This window comes from Octopus bimaculoides, chromosome 11 (genome assembly GCF_046866305.1).
Source record: "Octopus bimaculoides isolate indiv1 chromosome 11, ASM4686630v1, whole genome shotgun sequence".
Lineage (NCBI taxonomy): Eukaryota > Metazoa > Mollusca > Cephalopoda > Octopoda > Octopodidae > Octopus > Octopus bimaculoides.
This window is the reverse complement of record NC_142938.1, coordinates 9,732,980-9,753,401: the sequence shown is the minus strand read 5'-3', so window position 1 is coordinate 9,753,401 and position 20,422 is coordinate 9,732,980. Positions and strand designations below refer to the sequence as shown.

Below are 20,422 nucleotides of genomic sequence, written 5' to 3'. Positions count from 1 at the left end.
CTCTTATATCCAGGCTATAGATTTTCATTTGTGTCTATTATCATAGGTGCACTGGGCTGTGTAACAGCAGATTTGCATAAAAGCCTCGAAATGCTGAGCTGTTTCCAAGATAGAACAAAATAAACTAACCACACTAACCAGTATTCTCCAAATGTAATCGATTAATGGTACAGTGAAGGTTTGTAAAAACATTCCCAAGGCTCTGCATTAAAGGTTTCCTGGAATGAGCATATTGCATGTGCATACAGTTGCATATGCACACAAACGTATGTGCATATGGACGGCATACACGCATATATAAAAAGTAATCAAACATGAATTTCTATAAACTAAGGAGACATACACACACACACACATTAATTACATGAGTGTGTGTGTATATATATATATATATATATATATATGCAGTGAAGATATATAGCCCAGTGGTTAGGGTGTTGCACTCAGAATCTCAAGATTGTGGTTTCAATTCTTGGACTGGGTGGTGCATTGTTTTTTTGATTGTTTTGAAGCAAAATACCTCATTTCAGGCTGCTCCTGTCCACTAAGGTGTAATTAATTAAGTTCCATCAGTAGCCGGGAAGCTAACCTTGTGATGGACTAGCGTCCCATTCAGGGAGGAGGCTTTTGTAATTTCAGTTGCTTATATGCTGTAGAAACTGGGTTTTTTGGCTTTATGAATCCGTGGGCTCGTGACGGGTTTAATGCAATATTTACTGACAGCTGTGGCTGTGTGGTAAGAAAATTGATTTCCAACCACATGGTTCTGGGTTCAGTCCCACTGCATGGCATCTTGGACAGGCATCTTCTGCTATAGCCTTTGGACTGCCCAAAGCCTTGTGAGAGCGTTTGGTAGATGGAAACCAAAAGAAGCCTGTCATGTGTGTCTTTGTGCCTGTGTTTGTCTCCCACTACTGTTTGACAACGTGTGTTGGTGTGTTTAAGTCCCCATAGCTTAGCAGTTCAACTTAAGATATCGATAGAATAAGTACCAGGCTTTAAAAAAAATACATACTGAGGTTGATTCGTTCAACTGAAATTCTTCAAAGGTGTTGCCCCAGCATGGCCACATTCTAATGAATGAAACAAGTAGAAAGAATAAAAAATAAAAGATAGGAACACACTAACTCACTCACACATCCACAAATCATTGGAATGGTCTTGGCTTAAACATAAAATGACTTGTCTCTTCGTCAGTGACCAGCCTGAATTCTACAATGCAAATCTCAAATAAATCTCAAAGTAAAACACACACAAATACACGTGCACAATCATACATGCACACACACATACATACATACATACATACGCACATACATACATACATACATACATTACACATAACACAAACTCCACACAACATTACAGACCACACAACACTGCACTAACCACATACCATAACATAAAACACTTCCTGCACCACACAAACACCCCACACACCACACAACACTCAACACACCACAACACTCCACATACCACACATCATTCCGCCATTGACAGACTGTTGCACACACCATATAACACACACAAAGAAACTTAAAACACAAGCACTTCTGCCTGTTTTCAAAACATCTCTCTCAGTTACATTAATTTATTATAATTTATGCTTTAAAACACCAACAGAGTAAATAGCAGGCCTGTAAGACTGGCATGTTGGCAGGTAAGTGGGTGAGTGTGGGGGGTAAATATAAGAGAGTCAAATAAAACCAAATAAATATCAGAATCTCTGTCTCTCTCTCTTCCTCTCTCTCTCTTTCTCTCTCTTTCTCTCTGACAGCAAGAGACTTTGACAAGAACATGATGCATGATTTTTCTACCATTTTATTCGTTTCTTGGCTTGCTTTTTAATCCATTTCTCATGAAACTCAAATGTCTAATTGTTTAGTGCCGATAAAGCCCTTTAATTAGAGTGCTAACTCTTAACAAGTGACAAGCTTAATGAAAATAATAATGATTAAAAAGACACACACACATACAACAACAACAAAAACAACAACAATAACAACAATAATAATAATAATAATAATAATAATAAAATATAGTAGAAAGAGAAAACTGGTGATTTATTTTCCCATTCTTATTGTATTGCTGCAAACAGTTGAGCCTCAATCAAACATCATTATATGTGTGTGTGTGTATGTATGTGTATATATATATATATATATATATATATATATATATATATATATATATATATATATATATATATATACACACATACATAGAGTGTAATATGTTGTATTTTATTGGGATTGATAAAAAAAAAGCATACCATTCCAGAGTGATGGATTGGAGAATGTTAAAACAATGGATGAGAAATGTTGCAGTAATCTGTGTGTCCTGAGTTCAAATGTTGTCTCCTCTCACTGGAAAATAAAAAAGCAGGCCCTTGTAAGTTTGGCAAAATGCACTGACAGTCTTGGGGAGTTTTTAAGCAAGTAGCCATGCATTTCAGTATTTCAGGTAACAACTTATGACTGACCTTGTTGTCCCTCCCTCCAGCAGGTAGACAACAACACAATGGAACTGTATGTCCTGTGCATCTTAAGAAGAGAGAAAAAGAGAGAAATAAGGACACGCACCTACAATCACACACGTGTGTGTGTACCCTCATCGTCTCTCTGTTTCTCTTTTTCCAGTTGGGGAAGCCATGGATCTCTTCTCCAGCATGACACTTGTTCCTGTCTGTTTATCATACTTTCACGTACCTTAATAATGTACCCCCATTCAGTTAAGGAGTCTTGTCTTTTCTACTCTAGGCACAAGACCCAAAAATTTGGGGAAGTTGTGCTTTTTTGCTTGTCCATGGACAAGATATCTCAAGAACTATTGGATGGATTCAGATGAAACTTTCAGGGATGTTTGGCCTCGTGACTGGCACAAACTGATTAGATTTTGGGATTGATCAGGTACTGGACAAGGATTCTGGATTATTCTTCCGGTTGTTTTACTTAATTTTTGAGAGCAGTCAGGTTCATTTTTAGTATTCTCGTTTGTGAGAGCAGCCAAGTTTATTTCAGATATTCTCATTGTAAAAAAACATCTCCAGCTAATTGTTGAGAGGACATTGGTGTTACCTTGGTGGAGGTTTGCACTCTCTGAGTGCTCTTGTTGTTGTTGTTGTTGTTATTATTATTATTATTATTATTAAGGTGGTGAGCTGGCAGAATCATTAGCACGCCAGACAAAAATGGTTAGTGGCGTTTGGTCCATCTTTACATTCTGAGTTCAAATTCTGCCAAGGTCAACTTTGCCTTTCATCCTCTTTCAGGGTCAATGAAATAAGTACCATTGAAACACTAGGGGTCAATGTAATCGACAAACCCCTCCCCACAAATTTCAGGCCTTGTGCCTGTTTTAAAAAGAATTATATCATATATATATGTATTATATATTATATATTATGTATTATATATTATGTATATATATTATATATATATATATTATATATTATATATTATATATGTATTATATATTCTTTTATTCTTACTTGTTTCAGTCATTTTTCTCCTCTCTCTCTCTCTCTCTCTCTTTTCTCTTCCTCTTTTTTCTCCTCTCTCTCTCTCTCTTTTGCTTTCCTCTTCCTCCTCCTCCTCTTTCTCTCTTTTTCATTCTCATTGACATCCATATAAACATATATATAGAACCTATAAACTAGAAGACAGACAGACAGACAGACAGATCAACCTGGAGCAGACTTGGAGTAGAGAGGGAGAGGGTGGGGAGAGCATGCCAAATGGCAACAAAAGGGCTTTGAAAGAATTCATTGATTAATTAGTTAACTGGTTAAATCATTAACTTATTGACAAATAATAATAATAATAATAATAATAATAACGACGATGATGATAATGATAATAAACACGAAACAGAACCAGTGCATGTGTTTCTTATTGGTATAATGACCCACCCAAGATACAACTAAATCAGTTTCAATATATGTGTTCACATCAAGAATCTTGCAAACCAAGTACAAATAATATATTATTATCTTTTTGCAAAATATATGAAATATATCCAAGAGAAAATACCACTTACCTACCCACGCAACTGATAAAAATTCTTGCTACATAAAGACAGGCATTGGAATAACCAGTTTCTGATTGTTAATCATTATCAGCTCCCAATTAACCTCATAATTTCTGTGTAGCCGAAAGCTATCTTCTCACAGCAGGTTGATTAAGTTAAGCAGGACTTGATAATGAATGAACCAAACAGGAATTTTTATCAATATTTATGCTGTCTTGCTGAGAATCTGAGCACTTCCCTCAAGATTCAGTGCAAAGTAGGGACCATGAATATTTTACATATATATAAAAGCATGACTGGCTGTGTGGTTAAGAAGCTCACTTTCCAACCATGTGGTTTCAGGTTCAGTCCCACTATGCTGCACCTGACCAACCAATAACTTACGAGGGAATCTGATAGATAGAAACTGCGTGGAAGTATCATATGTGTGTTTGTATATGTATTGCATATGGCTCGTTGGTTAGGGTATTCAGCTTATGACTGCGGCCATGCTGGGGCACCACCTTCAAGAATTGTTAGTCGAATGAACTGATCCCAGTACTTATTTTCTTGTTAAACCTGGTGCTTATTTTATCGGTTTCTTTTGCTGAACTGCCAAGTGACCAGGACGTAAACACTTGTTATCAAGTGGTGCTGGGGGAGGGGGGAAGGATCAAACATAGACACAAACACAGGCACAATTGCACACACACACACACACACACACACACACACACACATACACACATATATATGTATGATGGGTTTTTCAGTTTCTGTCTATAAAATCCACTTTCAAGGTTTTGGTTGACCACACAGTGGGATTGAACCTGGGATGATGTGGTTGGGAAGCAAGCTTCTTACCACACAACCACAGCAGGAAAAAAATCAATATTATAGAAATCTCTACTATATTTTAGTATTGTTTATAAATAAATATTGGATTTATCAATGTTGGTATTGACTTTGAAGGAAAGAGGTGGGGGGATGATTTTGTTGCATAAAGGAAGTTCAATGACCTATCATTGCTTACTACAGCAATATTCGGATGGGGCAAAACTGTACGAACAAGGGGCTGCTGAAAAGTTCCTGGCTTTGGTTAAAAGAAAATACAGGAGGATCAGTTAATTATGATTTTATTCAACATATTCTCCTCTCAGATTCACACACTTATAGCTACGGTCCTTCAGTTTTTTTTTTAAACCCTGTAAAAGAACTCAGAATGTTGTGCTTCCAACCAGGCTTTTTGCGATGCCCTTAGAAGAAGGAATTTTACAACACATCCTCATGTGTGTGTGTGTGTGTGTGTGTGTGTGTGTGTGTGTGTGTGTGTGTATATATATATATATATATATATACACTACACTCTCGGAGTGGTTGGCGTTAGGAAGGGCATCCAGCCGTAGAAACTCTGCCAGATTAGATTGGAGCCTGGTGTAGCCATCTGGTTTCACCAGTCCTCAGTCAAATCGTCCAACCCATGCTAGCATGGAAAGCAGACGTTAAACGATGATGACGATGATGATGATATATATATATATATATATATATATATATATCATCATCATTGTTATTGTTTAATGTCTGCCTTCCATGGTGACATGGGTGGTATTGTTTGACAGGAACCGGCCAGGCAGAAGCCTGCACCAGACTTCTGTGATTGTTTTGGCAGAATTTTTACAGCTGGATACCCTTCCTAACACCAACCACCCAGCAAAATATATATATATATGTGGATATAACTGCGCATATGCATCTTCTCACTGTATGCATGTGCACACACACACATGCCCATATACATGTACACCTGTGCATGTATGTACATGCTGTGTTACAATAAATAAATATCAGAGAGACAAAAAGTTTATCCCGACAATGGCTATCAGAAACACCAGATGCATTTCAGCCTTTTGGGGCCTTTTCAATAACTTGTAGTGACAGTCAATATTTATTGTTGATTGAACTGATTATCTATCATTGAAATCAAAAGAGACCCATTATTATTATTATTATTATTATTATTATTATTATTATTATTGCATGTATGTGTAATATGTGTTTTATGTGTGTGTGCTGCACCCAGACTGTTTGATTTTGCTGTCATATATATTTTATTTGTTCTCTTATTCTTTGCAGAGTAACTGGAGGTGAACTATTCGATCGGATTGTTGAAAAGGGCAGTTATACTGAAAGAGATGCCAGTGCATTAATCAAGCAGGTTCTAGAAGGGGTCGACTACATGCATGAGCGGGGTGTTGTACATAGGGATCTCAAGGTAGGGATTCCACACTATTTTCTTTTCTTTCTTTTTTTTTTCCATCTTTCTTTATTTTGTTCTTTCTTTTCTATCTATTTATTTATTTTATCTGTTTTAATACTTTGTGATTCTTTAATAAATGCCAAGATTGTTCAGACTATTGATTTCATCAGTCTCTTCCAGCTGTTAACCCCATTAAACATACCTCTTCTAGGTTTCTCATGTTAACCCTGTAGACTTTCGTTTTCTGGATTTTTCATCTGTTAAACCCATAAACTCTCTTTTCTAGGGGTTTTCTATTTCTTAATCCAATTAACCTGTCCTTTTGCAAGTTTTCAATCTTTTAATCCCATTAATCTCATTTTGTCTGGATTTTCCATCTATTATCTCCGTTCATTTCCCCTTCTCTGGGTTTTTAAAACTGTTAACTTCGCGAATATCATCATTTCTGGATTTTGGCAATATGAACCCGGTAAACATAATCTTTCTTGGGTTTCCAAACTCGTCCTTATTAACTATTTGTTTGGGGAATTTTCAGATTATTAAACTCCTATTCTCATTCAGCCTAGGAATGAGAACCCAGGTTTGAAAATTCCCCAAGACACCTGATGAAGGCTGGAGGGTCTATGAGCCTAAACGTTGCGTTAACAACAAACAAGATGAGGACAAATATCCATCAAATGTAAATAATGTATTCTAAACTAAGTTATGTAAATCACAGGTGTGAGAATATATTATATGTTGGAGCAACTGTTTTTACAGTTGGCTGATATCCTTTCTACTAGTAATCACTCATTCGTGAAGTGAGACAGTAAGATAAGATTTTGAAAGAAATTTGGCTGGTATTTCTAGTTGGTCAGTCAACCACGTAGAGCATACAAAAGCAGACTAGATAAGAGGGAAGAAAAAAGTAAGTTATCCTTATCTTGGAACTAAACAGTGAAATAGAGTGAAACTAAATACTTTTGTTAGTCAAGCAGAGTTATTTCCCTTGCCAATCGCTGCCTGCAAAAATAAAATTTATGTAGGAACGACCGAGGAAGATGGGGTATTTGTTAACTCCGCATGCCCGTCACAATTCTTATTGCTTTTTCAGGGAGATGGGACAGAACCTGTGACCTTCACAGACACTCCCAGACTTGAGGTAGGATCTGTGATCTTCATGTGTCGCAGAACTTATGTCTGGGTCCTCTTCGCAAGGATAGAGATAAGGTTAACATTCAGTTTGAACATATGTAAATCAACGAGGGGAAATATTTGGATCAAGAGGGAATCTGAAGGAAAGAATTGGGGGAAAAAGGGGTTAGTGCAGTGCCAGAAGAATGTGGAAACACAGTAGGAGTGACGGGAGAAGGACAGACTGGTATGTCTTGTGACTCAAAAGAGGAAGTATTTAAGTTACCTGTTGAAAGAAGCAGAGACTGTTATAGTAGCAGGAGGAGGAGGAGACAGTGCATCTGTAGGTTATTTGTTGTTGTTCTTGTTTAACACCCGGTCATCCTTCATAGAAAAAAACCCCATGATCAAAAATATTCCAATCGTGATTGTCCTGTCTTTTCAAATTTCTCTACAACTACATTTCCACAACAATCAGTTTATCCTCCTTTGTTTAAGACATTATTGTTTGAACTAAAGGAAATTTGGCTGCTATTTCTAATTGATCGAATTGTTTGCTTGTAAGTTTCTCTAGGATGACCATCTGTGTTGGTCAGTTTTACCTTTCTTTTGCCCCTCATTTTCCAGCATGAAGTCTACGAAAGTTTTCTGAAAATTTATGTATGGCTTAAGGAGCGGGTATTTGTGTAGGGTTTTTTTTTTTGTTTTTTTTTTGGGGTAGGGTGCTGGACGGATGTTTTGATGAATAAGCCATTGTTTAGGGTGCATATGTCTGTGTGTCCCTTTGTGGATGTTTTGGTTAAACTCTGCTGGGTTCCCAGGATATGGTGGTGAAAGAGCCGAAAGTAGAGGTCTCATGATTATAGTCATGATGGGGCCCATTGTAGACTTGATTTCAAAAGACTTCGGGGACCGAGGGACATAACTCTTGATAGAACTCTTGTTCAGCTTGTTTTGTCTTCTTTCACAGCACCCATAAACCAGATATGGCTTTTCACCTCCAATAGCAGACAGCAGCCACTATATTTTTAACATAACTGCTAGCTCTGATGAACATGCAGTATTATGTAACCATGCTGTCATTTAACATCCAGTTTAATACCCACTACGAAACCGATTGGCAAGATTGGATGTCATTGGTATACTTTGATTAATACAAACATTGGTACACTTTGATTAATACAAACACACACACACACCTTATAAGCTTCATTCAGTTTCTATCTACCAAATGCAATCACAAGGCTATAGCAGAAAGCACTCAAAAGGCAGCGAGTTGGCAGAATCGTTAGCACACTGGGCGAAATGCTTAGCGGTATTTCGTCTGCCGCTACGTTCTGAGTTCAAGTTCCGCCGAGGTCGACTTTGCCTTTCATCTTTTCGGGGTCGATTAAATAAGTACCAGTTATGCACTGGGGGGTCAATATAATCGACTTAATCTGTCTGTGTGTAGCCCCTTGTGGGCAATAAAGAAATAAGAAAGCACTCAACCAAGATGTCCATGCAGTTTGGGATTGAATCCAGAACCTTGAGATTGAGAAGTAACGTTCTTACCACACAGCCACACTTGTGCCTATGCCAAGAAACTGATAATCTTGCAATAATCCATCTGAAATTTGTTTTGTTTGGTTATTTCAGCCTGAAAATCTGCTTTACTACAGTGCAGCTGATGATTCAAAAATTATGATAAGTGATTTTGGTCTTTCAAAAACTGAAGAATCTGGCATTATGGCAACTGCTTGTGGTACTCCTGGTTATGTAGGTGAGTATTTGAATATTCCTGGTTTTTTTCTTTGTTTGCTCTTCCAGAAATTCTATAGCATCAGTGTCTTGATAATCCTATTGTATCACATGATTCCATTAAACATGCGGAGTAAAAGAAATGTCATTGTTTAAGAATTCTATTTCCACTTTATTCTGCTTGTTTCATATTATTTTACCTTTTTTAAAAGTTTTCATGCAATTGTGGGAATGAAAAGTGGGGTACCTTGTGTAAGCATCCATTTTGTGTGTACACACACACACACACACACATACACATGTATATCTAAGGTGGGATTGTATTTAGATATGTATGAGTGTGTGTGTGTGTGTGTGTGTGTGTGTGTGTGTGTGTGGTGATGTATGTTATTGTATATGTCTATAACCTGATTGTGATACAATGCATTCATCTATAGCTAAAATTTCCCTCCCTCATTTTATAGTCTCTTTAGTTCTATGTGTAGTTCTATGTATAGATAGATAAATGGATAGATAGATAGATAGATAGATAGATAGATATAGATATATATGTTCTCTCTCCCTCTCTCTCATCATTTTCCTGTAATTTATTGTGTTTATTTTCATCGCTAAATCAGAGAAGAGTCATTTTGTGAATTAATGAGGCAAGATGGGTATCCTGTATATTGAATAGAAGCTAAAAGTGTTAGGCTAAGAGCCAATATTAACCCCCATTCAGTCATCCATACCTCTATATATAATGTGACATATGTACACATACATACATACATACATATATATATATATATATATATATATATATATATATATATATATATATATATATATATATATATATATATAAAACTGATTCATTTTATCATTGATCTGGAATAACATATATACTCTATTATGAACAATGTTAGTCTTATCGTGAATTGATCTCTGATAATGTGGATTAGCGACCAGTCATAGATTGTGCTTTGACTACAAGTGAGAGGTGTAAACTGCAGCAATTCTAACTCCCACAACTGATACTAATATTTTCCTGATTTTTTTTTTTTTTACCCCCTTTTATTTTATGCAGCTCCTGAAGTTCTAGCCCAGCAGCCCTATGGCAAAGAGGTCGATTGTTGGTCTATAGGTGTTATAGCCTATATTTTGTGAGTATCTTCTTCTTCGTATTATTATTATCATTATTATTATTATTATTATTATTGTTATTACTATTATTATTATTATTATTATTACTATTATTATTATTATTATTATTATTATTATTATGCTGTTGCTGCTGCTGCTGCTGCTGAAAAAAAATTAAAGTTCTTTCCCTGGCCATAGGGTTATAAGGCCAATTTTGTTTTCCCGGATTCTATGGCATATATTTTATCCCCCTGGATGGGATGCCAGTCCATCGCAAGGATTGCTCATTTCTGCCTGTTGAGTGGACAGGAGTAATGTGAAATGAGATGTTCTGCTCAAGAACGCAATGCACCACCCAGTCCGGGAACTGAAACCACATTCATGAGTGTTGCACTCTATCCACTAAGTCATATGCCTACACACACACACACATGCATGCATACGCACATATTTATGAGCTTAAGGCTTATAAGTAATCACCATATGTTGACTAAGCTAAATAGTCTAATATTGGGGCATATCACCCCTCGATGGTAAAAAAATAGGGTTTGCCTTACACATGGGACTCAAACCCTAACTCTATGAATGCATGACAATATAAATATTCTATATTTTCTTTGTTAGGTTGTGTGGTTATCCTCCTTTCTATGATGAACACGATGCTGAATTATTCAGACAGATTCTAAGGGCAGAATACGAATTTGATTCCCCTTACTGGGACGAAATTTCAAAATCAGGTAAGTAACTTTCTCTTATTCTTTAATGTTCTGTGTGTGTGTGTGTTGTAGAAGACACTTGCCCAAGGTGCCACGCAGTGGGACTGAACCCGGAACCATGTGGTTGGTAAGCAAGTTACTTACCACATAGCCACTCCTGCGTAGTTTAACAAATTCAAAAATGGATGGGTATCGATCAGGAAGACTAACTGTTCTCAATATTGATGCAGTAAAAATAGCAAGTGAAAAGGATTTACATCAAAGTAATAAACTTTGATCCACTGTGTAAGATTATCCCAAGCGGATTAGGAAAAGTGTATAGAGAAGGGAAATGGGTTCCTCATAAGCTTTCCCTTGAGAATAAAGCAGTTAATTCAACAAAATAACCCAAGAAAAGGTAAACTCATTAGGCTAGAAAGCTCTACCTCATCCTCTCTACTCACCAGATGTAGCATGATTAGATTTTCATTTATTCGGGTCACTTGAACACTTTACCAATGGAAAACCATTCAGAAGCAGAGACAATGTCTGTCTAAACAATACTCCAAACATATTTCTCTTCCTGATTTTTTTTTTTTTTTTTCCCCATTGAGTAAATAGAAAACTGGTTTCGAGCTGAGAAAATATTATTTCTGACAATGGCAATAACATTTTGAATGGATAAATATATTAACAATATGTTTTAAGCTGATTTGAGCTCATTACATGACATGCAACATTACTTTTTGTTACCCTAAATATCTAAAAAAAGAAATTTTATTAGGCGCAGGAGTGGCTGTGTGGTAAGTAGCTTGCCACCGACCACATGGTTCCGGGTTCAGTCCCACTGCGTGGCACCTTGGGCAAGTGTCTTCTACTCTAGCCATGGGCTGACCAAAACCTTGTGAATGGATTTGGTAGATGGAAACTGAACGAAGCCCGTCGTATATATATATATATATATATATATATATATATATATATGTTTGTGTGTCTGTGTTTGTCCCCCCAACATCGATTGACAACTAATGCTGGTGTGTTTACGTCCCCGTAACTTAGCGGTTCAGCAAAAGAGACCGATAGAATAAGTACTAGGCTTACAAAGAATAAGTCCTGGGGTCGATTTGCTCGACTAAAAGCAGTGCTCCAGCATGGCTGCAGTCAAAGGACTGAAACAAGTAAAAGAGTAAGAGAGTCTCTTTTGTTCTAGCACAGACCGTCATTAGTTTTCTTGGATCCTGGTTTATTTGCTTTCTTTCTTATGGATCTTTTTGTTTGTTTTAGGTATCATAGCAAAGGCCATGCTGTAGCACTTCTAATACCTGAACTGTTTTACCTTATTTTTGGTTTCTTACTGATATTAAAATTATTATATTCTATAATATTTTTTTTTATATCTATTTTTTATATCGCAAATTTCATGGACTTCAAAAAAGCAAATCTTACTTTTCACTTTTCATCAGTCATGAAATCTGGGCTACATTATATTTCTACTGTAACAAACTTACATTTTATGCTATTTTTTTTTTTTCCTTTTTTTTTATTGTTGCATACAATTCTATATTTATTCTTCCAATTCCATATTTCAGCAACAGATTTTATAAAAAACCTCATGTGTAAAGATGCCACAATGCGGTATACTTGCAAACAGGCTCTTGCTCATCCATGGTAAGTTGCTTCAATCATTCACATCATCATCATCATCTTCCTTGAAATATTAGAAAGCTTCAGGTATGGAAGAACAGATCCTTTCACAATTTATTGACAGCTTCTGGGAGAAAATGTACTTACTTTCCCCACCGACCACATGGTTCTGGGTTCCGTCCCACTGTGTGGCACCTTGGGCAAGTGTCTTCTACTCTAGCCTCGGGTAGACGGAAACTGAAAGAAGCCCATCGTATATATGTATATATATATGTGTGTGTGTGTGTGCGTTTGTGTGTCTGTGTTTGTCTCCCCAGCATAGCTTGACAACCGATGCTGGTGTGTTTGCGTCAACCGTAACTTAGTGGTTCGGCAAAAGAGACCGATAGAATAAGTACTAGGCTTCCAAAGAATAAGTCCTGGGGTCGATTTGCTCGACTTAAGGCGGTGCTCCAGCATGGCCGCAGTCAAATGACTGAAACAAGTAAAGGGTAGAGTAATATATAGCAGTCAGAAATTAAGTTATTATTATCATAGCACACACAAACACAAACACACAAGTTTGGTGGGACAAACAAAATAAATAGGATAGACATGAACAGGATAAATACCTTATGGTATTTAGTTCCACCCTTTTAATTCCCAAGTTTGAATCCTGCCAAGATAAATATTTTTCCTTTCTTTTCCCAGAGTTAATAAAATATGTACCAGTTAATTAATGATATTTCATTCGATCATTGAATAGCTTGGAGTGCATTACCGCATGTGTTGTTCCTTATTTAAGTCGGTAAGTTGTGGTCTGAGAGAGAGAGATGACTGTTGTTTCTAGCAAGTCGTGTGTTCACACAGAAGCACTCCAGTTTGCTCTCTTTATTGTCTTTGTCCATGTCAACCTTGAATGAGAGGCCGATGTGCAAAGGCAATCTAGCCATGACCATCCCTTTTAAGCAGTATGTATAACTATTGTACCTATGATTTGAGGAAAATTTGGCTGCTATTTCTAGCATATCAAGCGTCTTTCCTGTCGAGCTCCACTTACAGCTGACTTCAATTGTTTCGTGAGACGTAGAAATACATAGAGTAGTGTCCCTTCCCATTTACCTACTCATTGTGAATTAAAGCTGATTTATAGTTATTTTCTTAGTGTATAGGGGAGCTGACTCTTGTTAGCCTTATTTTAAATATACTAAATACTGGTTTTTATTTTGTCTTTATTATTTACTAAGAATAAGTCCCGGGGTCGATTTTCTTGACTAAAGGCGGTGCTCCAGCATGGCCGCAGTTAAATGACTGAAACAGGTAGAAGAGTAAAAGAGAGAGAGAGAGCATCTTATATGACATCAGATACTAAAGGGGACATAAAGAAACTTAAGAATAATAATCCTTTCTACTAAAAGCACAAGGCCTGAAATTTTGTGGAAGGGGACTATCGATTACATTGATCCCAGTGTTTCACTGGCACTTATTTTATCGACTCTGAAAGGATGAAAGGCAAAGTCGACCTTGGCAGAATTTGAACTCAGAACGTAGCGACAGGCAAAATAACGCTTAGCATTTTGGCCAGCGTTCTAACAATTCTGTCAGCTCACTGCCTTAATAATAATAATAATAATAATAATAATAAGAGCACTCAGAGAGTGCAAACCCCTGCCAAGGCAACACCAACATCCTCTCAACGATTATCCAGAGATTTTTTTTAAATGTGAATATCTGAAATAAACTCAATTGCTCTCACAAAGGAGAAAACTAAAAATGAACCTGACCACTCTCAAAAATGAAAACAACAGGAAAATAATCCAGAATCTTTGTCCAGTACCGGATCGAGGCCAAACATCACTGCAAGTTTCATCCAAATCCATCCAACGGTTCTTGATATATCTTCTCCACAGACAAACAAACACAACTGAAAACAATACCTCCGCCTTCACTAAGGCAGAGGTGGTAATAATAATAATAATAATAATTTGGGCACAGGGAATTTGAACCCAGAATATAAAGACAGATGAAATGCTACAAAGCATTTTGCCTGGTATCCTAATGATTCTGTAGCTTGCCATCATAATGATAATGAAGTTATTATATACTGTGCTCAGGTGTATTACAACTCATCAGAATAAGTAACCAAAAGTCATGAATTGTACATAGAACATGCACAAAACGTGAACAGTGAATGCGACTTTAAAAAAATAGTGGTGGGGAATCAGGCTGGTGAATTTCAGGAAGCACGGCAGTTTTGAAGGATGTAGTGTTCTGACGGTTAACAATTGATGCAGGTAGTTTATTTCATGCTTCAGCAATTCTGAGTGTGAAAAAAATGTTTTTGAAAGTCATGGGTGCTGTGTTTTTGTTTTTTTTTCTTCTTTTTTATTATAACTAAAACTGTTCGAAAACCAATATTCTGCAAAAACATGTCTGACCATGGGGAATCTGATGTTGCTTGGACACAGCAAAGACAGCCAACGATAGAAAGTCTGCCTCAATAAACTCTGTCTAACTCTGCCAGTCTGAAAAAGTAATAAAACACTTTAATATGTTTAAAGAACAGATATATAAACATATATATTGTCTGTATGTGTGTATGTGTGGTTATCAACATAGCTATTTATCTAAATATTCCTATCTGTATATTTTGTGACATTTTCAACTAAGTGGTGGTGTAAAATACTGTTGTTATTGTTGGTGTTCGTTGTTGATTATGTAATTAATATTAATAATTAAATGTGATATTCCAATTGTAGGATTAGTGGAAATACTGCATTGGACAAGAATATTCATGCATCAGTCAGCGCCCAAATGAAAAAGAATTTTGCAAAAATTAAATGGAAGGTAAATATAAATTAAAAGCTTTATCTAGATTCAGTCCTATGTATGTATGTATTTATGATGTGTGTGTATGTATTTTCTTTAATAAATCTTTAGAATAGACCCTATTCTAAAGAGATTTGATGAGATTTTTCCAAGTTATACTAAATTCAACTTAAATTAGGGTTTCATCCTGTTGTAGGCTATTGCTGTAGGCAATATGTAGTTTTTGTGAGGTCCGGAGGTGGGAAATTGAAGGGCCGCCTCCGGCGGCACACACTCCAGCTACGCTAGTGCACCAAAGTATTTTGAGTAGTGTTCCTCGAATTCTGTTATAAACTGCTAATATTAGTAATAATAATTATTACTAATCTTTGACACACACACAATCACACACTATATATATGTATGTATATATGCAGCATAGTTCAACGGTTAATAATGTCACTTTACATTACTGTCTCTGTGTGTTTATATGAATATTTTTCAATGATGTGTAGTGGCAAAGGATGTAAAATATCAGTGAGATAACGGAAAAGCTGGTACTTCTCAAAGCAAGTTCTTTATAATGTTTGTTTTACATCAAATTACAGACAATCCCTTGTCACTGGTACCGTCAGGCATGCAGTGAACCAATGTAGCCAACAACACTATCGTTCACCAGTCATACTATTGTCATGATTTGAGTATTGAACATGGCATATATATTAGCCGATACTCAAAAGGGTGAGTGTCGTGGATTTTAGTAGCATCCAACGATCACTGGAGAGTTTGCCGAAAATCAGGGGTTTTATAACTACTCATACACGAATCATAGAACCGTAACCCCGTCAAAGATTTCTTCAACGAAGTTCATAATTCGTATATGGGCAGTAATTTTTAACCAATGAGAAATCAATAATTTCTCATGTTCGGGCAAACGAACTTACGTCCTCTCTCCGCCTCTTATGAGTTTGCTACACTATCAACTATATAATAATGTATTGTGTTTGATTTATTCAACCCCAATCCTGCTGCCCCACATATTTTGAGGTCTTTGTGCCAATGTTACTATCAGATGCCTTCACTCTAATTTGATTTTAATCTTTTTTTCTGCTTCTTGTTTTCATTTAAAGCAAGCCTACAATGCGACAGCAGTTATTCGTCAGATGAAGAAGTTGGCGATGAGTCGTGAAGATAACAACAGTTGCGATCACAATGACTCTAAAGCTACAAAGACGTAGAGGAAACCGCCAGAGGGACCCACAGCTTGGAAGCCTGTGGATACTTCCTTCATTTTTTTCACTCCCAACCCAAGAGTTATAATAAATCTCGACAACACCTGACCACCTTACCTTACCTTACCTTACCTTAATTACCTAAAACCCACCCACCCACCCCTGCCACCATTCACTTCTCTTCTCCCTCCCACCCCCCTTCGACTTCCGTATCGCTATATTGGCCGGCCACGGTAACTGCATAGCCAGGTGAATTATGCACTCAAGCTATTGTCCTCAGGTTGGCTGGCTGGTTGGTTGGTTCTTGTACTTATTTTTTTTTTTTTTTGTCACCCATCTTCAAAAAGACCACAACACACTGAAAGACAGTACCGGTCACATACACAAACTGTGACATTATGATGGCAACAAGTGAGAGATGTCTTCTTTTTAGTTTTATTGGTTTTTCTTTTTTTTTTTTGGGAATATTAAGATAAACATTTCAAAAGACCAAATTTCTTTCATTTTTTTCCTCCCCACCCCTTTTATTTTTTCTCCACCCCCTCCTCTGTGCGTCTTGTTTATTATTTACATCAAAATGAAACCAAAAGAAAATAAAAACAAAACAAAACACAACAAAATAAAAAAATTTTTGAAAAAAAAAAATAATAAAAAAAATGATAATAATGTATGAAACTTCAGTCTATTTTGAGTGGTTTGTGAACAATCTGTTAAATGTTTACTTTCTTTACATGTTTATTAACTTATATATAGAGAGGACATTTTTATTTAAACACCAGAACTTCAGAAAAAAAAAAGGAAAAAAAACTAACACTCCCTGACTACACTGAGATACCCGCCACTCACCTCTTCTACCTTCGTAAAAGTCATTCGTTTTAATTTTTCTTTTAATTAATACCCCTGCCCCCAAATCACTGTTTTCATTTATTTCACAATCTATTATAATTTCTCATATACATACATATATATACATATATATATATATATATATACATATGTGGTGAAGCAACCTGTTGCTGATCCCTTAATTTTGTTTATATATATATATACATATATATATATATATGTATGGATATATATATGTCTGTGTGTGTATATGTACATACATATATACACATGCATATACATGTGTGTATATATATATATGTATATGTATATATATATGTATATATATATATATATATATATCTATATATACATATATATACACACACATATATGTATGTATATATATATACATATATATACACACACATATATGTATGTATACATATAGATGTGTATGAATACATATATGTATGTATATATATATATCGACACACACAAATGTATATATGTATATACATAGACACACACATACATATATAAATATATACATATATATATATATATATAAATATATACATATATATATATATATATATATATATATATATATATATATATATGCATGTGAGGGTATTTTTTCCAACCTGTTTACTTTGTTTTACTTCAAAGTGAATCTACCTTTACTTACCCAGACCCTCACCCCCCCCCCCTCCTGAACTCCCTACTACATACCACAGCTCTTTCCTTTAAAAAAGAAAAAAAAAAGACCCCCCCCTTAACCCTCTACTCCTGGAAGCCACACACTCTTAGAGACTGCCATTTCCTGCTTTGTTACTGTTGTATGGTAGTTTGTTGTACAATAAACATCACAACTTCACACTCACCTTCTAACAGTCTCCTCCTTTACACTCTTCTCTTCCTCTCCCTATCTCTCTCTTTTTCCCACCCCCTCTCCTCTTCTCTTTCCTCTCCCCTCTGTTCCCTTCTTCCAAAATATGGCTGTACAATTCTACTTTCCTGTGTTACCTCTTTCCCTTATTTTTATATGCACACTCACGGCTTTTGGCTTGACCACGAATTCTTCAAATTTCTGAACAATTTAAAAAATTGCGTTCAAGATTTCAAAAGGCAGTAAACAAAAAGAAAAAAAAAAAGAATTGACAGAATCGGTAGAGCATCCAGACAAAATGCCTCACGAGTATTTAGTTATGTTCCTCTTTCATTCTAAGTTCGAATCCTGCCGAGGTCAACTTTGCCTTTCATCCTTCCAGGGGTCGATAAAATAAAGTACCAGTCATGTATTGGGATCGATTTAATTGATTAAACCCTACCCCCACAAAAAAAATTTTGTGGCCTTGTGCCAATGTTAGGAATCAATATTTTAAGCTTTCTTTAAAGAAATGTTCATTTTACCTGGAGATATTTATTATGTTATCATTTCAAATTAAATAATTCAATACTAAATTCACACTTATTAACTTTTTTCGCTTTTGTCTATGTTCTTTGACTTCTTTTTTTTTCTTTTTTTTTTAATATTTCTTCATACAAGGCATCAGTTGGCAGAATCGGTAGAACACTGAATCGTTAGAAGGCGGAGAGCTGGCAGAAACGTTAGCACGCCGGACGAAATGCTTAGCTGTATTTCGTCTGCTGTTACGTTCTGAGTTCAAATTCCACCAAGGTCGACTTTGCCTTTCGGGGTCGATTAAATAAGTACCAGTTACGCACTGGAGGCGATATAATCGACTTAATCCCTTTGTCTATCCTTGTTTGTCCTCTCTATGTTTAGCCCCTTGTGGACAATAAAGAAATAAGAATTGTAAGAACACTGAGCAAAATGCTTAGCAGCATTTCGTCTGTCTTTACATAGTGAGTTCAAATTCCACTGGGGTTCAACTTTACTCTTCATCCCTTTCAGGGACGCTAAAATAAGTACCATTTGAGTACTGGAGTCGATGTACTCAACTTACCCCCTCCCATCAAAATTACTGGATTTGTGCCAATATTTTAAACCAATATTTCTTCATATCAGACACAGGCGTGGCTGTGTGGTACGAAGCTTGCTTCCCAACCGCATGGTTCTGGGTTCAGACCCACTGTGTGGCCCCTTGGGCAAGTGTCTTCTACAAATAGTCTTAGGCCAACCAAAGCCTTGTGAGCAGATTTGGTAGAAAGAAGCCTGTTGTATACTCTTTACTCTTTTACATGTTTCAGTCATTTGACTGCAGCCATGCTGGAGCACCGACTTTAGTTGAAGAAATCGAACCCAGGACTTACTCTTTGTGAGCCTAATGCTTATTCTATTGGTCTCTTTTGATGAACTACTAAGTTTCGGAGACATAAACACACCAACATCAGTTGTCAAGTGTAGAGGGGGGGGGACACACACAAATATATATACATATAGATATGTTATGGATTCGCCAGAAGGGCAGATTCAATCCATAACATTACATGAAATTTCAGATAAGCCAGAGGAGCAGAACCAATCCATAACATTAAATGACATGTCTGGGATTCGCCAGAGGGGCACATTCAATCCATAACATTACAGGACATGGCAATTCGCCAGAGGGGCAGGACCAATCTATAACATTACATGACAATTTGAGATTCGCCAGAGGGGCACATTCAATCCATAACATTACAGGACATAGGCATTCGCCAGAGGGGCAGGACCAATCTATAACATTACATGAAAATTTGAGATTCGACAGAGGGGCAGGACCAATCTATAACATTACATGACAATTTCAGATTCGCCAGAGGGGCAGGACCAATCCATAACATTACATGACAATTTCAGATTCGCCAGAGGGGCAGGACCAATCCATAACATTACATGACAATTTGAAATTCGCCAGAGGGGCAGGACCAATGTGACAATCCCAATAAGGGAATACACTACTGCCTGTTTACCTCTCGCAGACTTATATAATCATAGTGAAGTTCATTCACTGATCAGCAAAATTAGAAATATAATATTTCTAAAT

The 20,422-nt window shown here is 36.4% G+C and overlaps 1 protein-coding gene and 1 long non-coding RNA gene across 4 annotated transcripts in view; one reads left to right on the top strand and one right to left on the bottom strand.

Moving 5' to 3' along the window:
* LOC106883616 (calcium/calmodulin-dependent protein kinase type 1) overlaps nucleotides 1-17,281 on the top strand; it is a 150,102-nt gene extending 132,821 nt beyond the window's left edge. The window contains exons 4-10 of the mRNA XM_089359462.1: nucleotides 6,145-6,283; nucleotides 9,020-9,143; nucleotides 10,188-10,263; nucleotides 10,868-10,980; nucleotides 12,528-12,606; nucleotides 15,321-15,408; nucleotides 16,500-17,281. Coding sequence (XP_089215588.1) covers nucleotides 6,145-6,283; nucleotides 9,020-9,143; nucleotides 10,188-10,263; nucleotides 10,868-10,980; nucleotides 12,528-12,606; nucleotides 15,321-15,408; nucleotides 16,500-16,607 — 727 coding nt within the window. The 3' untranslated portion in view covers nucleotides 16,608-17,281. The remainder of the gene's footprint in view (nucleotides 1-6,144; nucleotides 6,284-9,019; nucleotides 9,144-10,187; nucleotides 10,264-10,867; nucleotides 10,981-12,527; nucleotides 12,607-15,320; nucleotides 15,409-16,499) is intronic.
* The window catches only part of LOC149133177 (uncharacterized), a 64,851-nt gene continuing 58,678 nt past the window's right edge, over nucleotides 14,250-20,422 (bottom strand). For all 3 annotated transcript variants that reach the window (XR_016243589.1, XR_016243591.1, XR_016243590.1), the window contains exon 5: nucleotides 14,250-15,086. This is a non-coding gene — a long non-coding RNA (uncharacterized LOC149133177). The remainder of the gene's footprint in view (nucleotides 15,087-20,422) is intronic.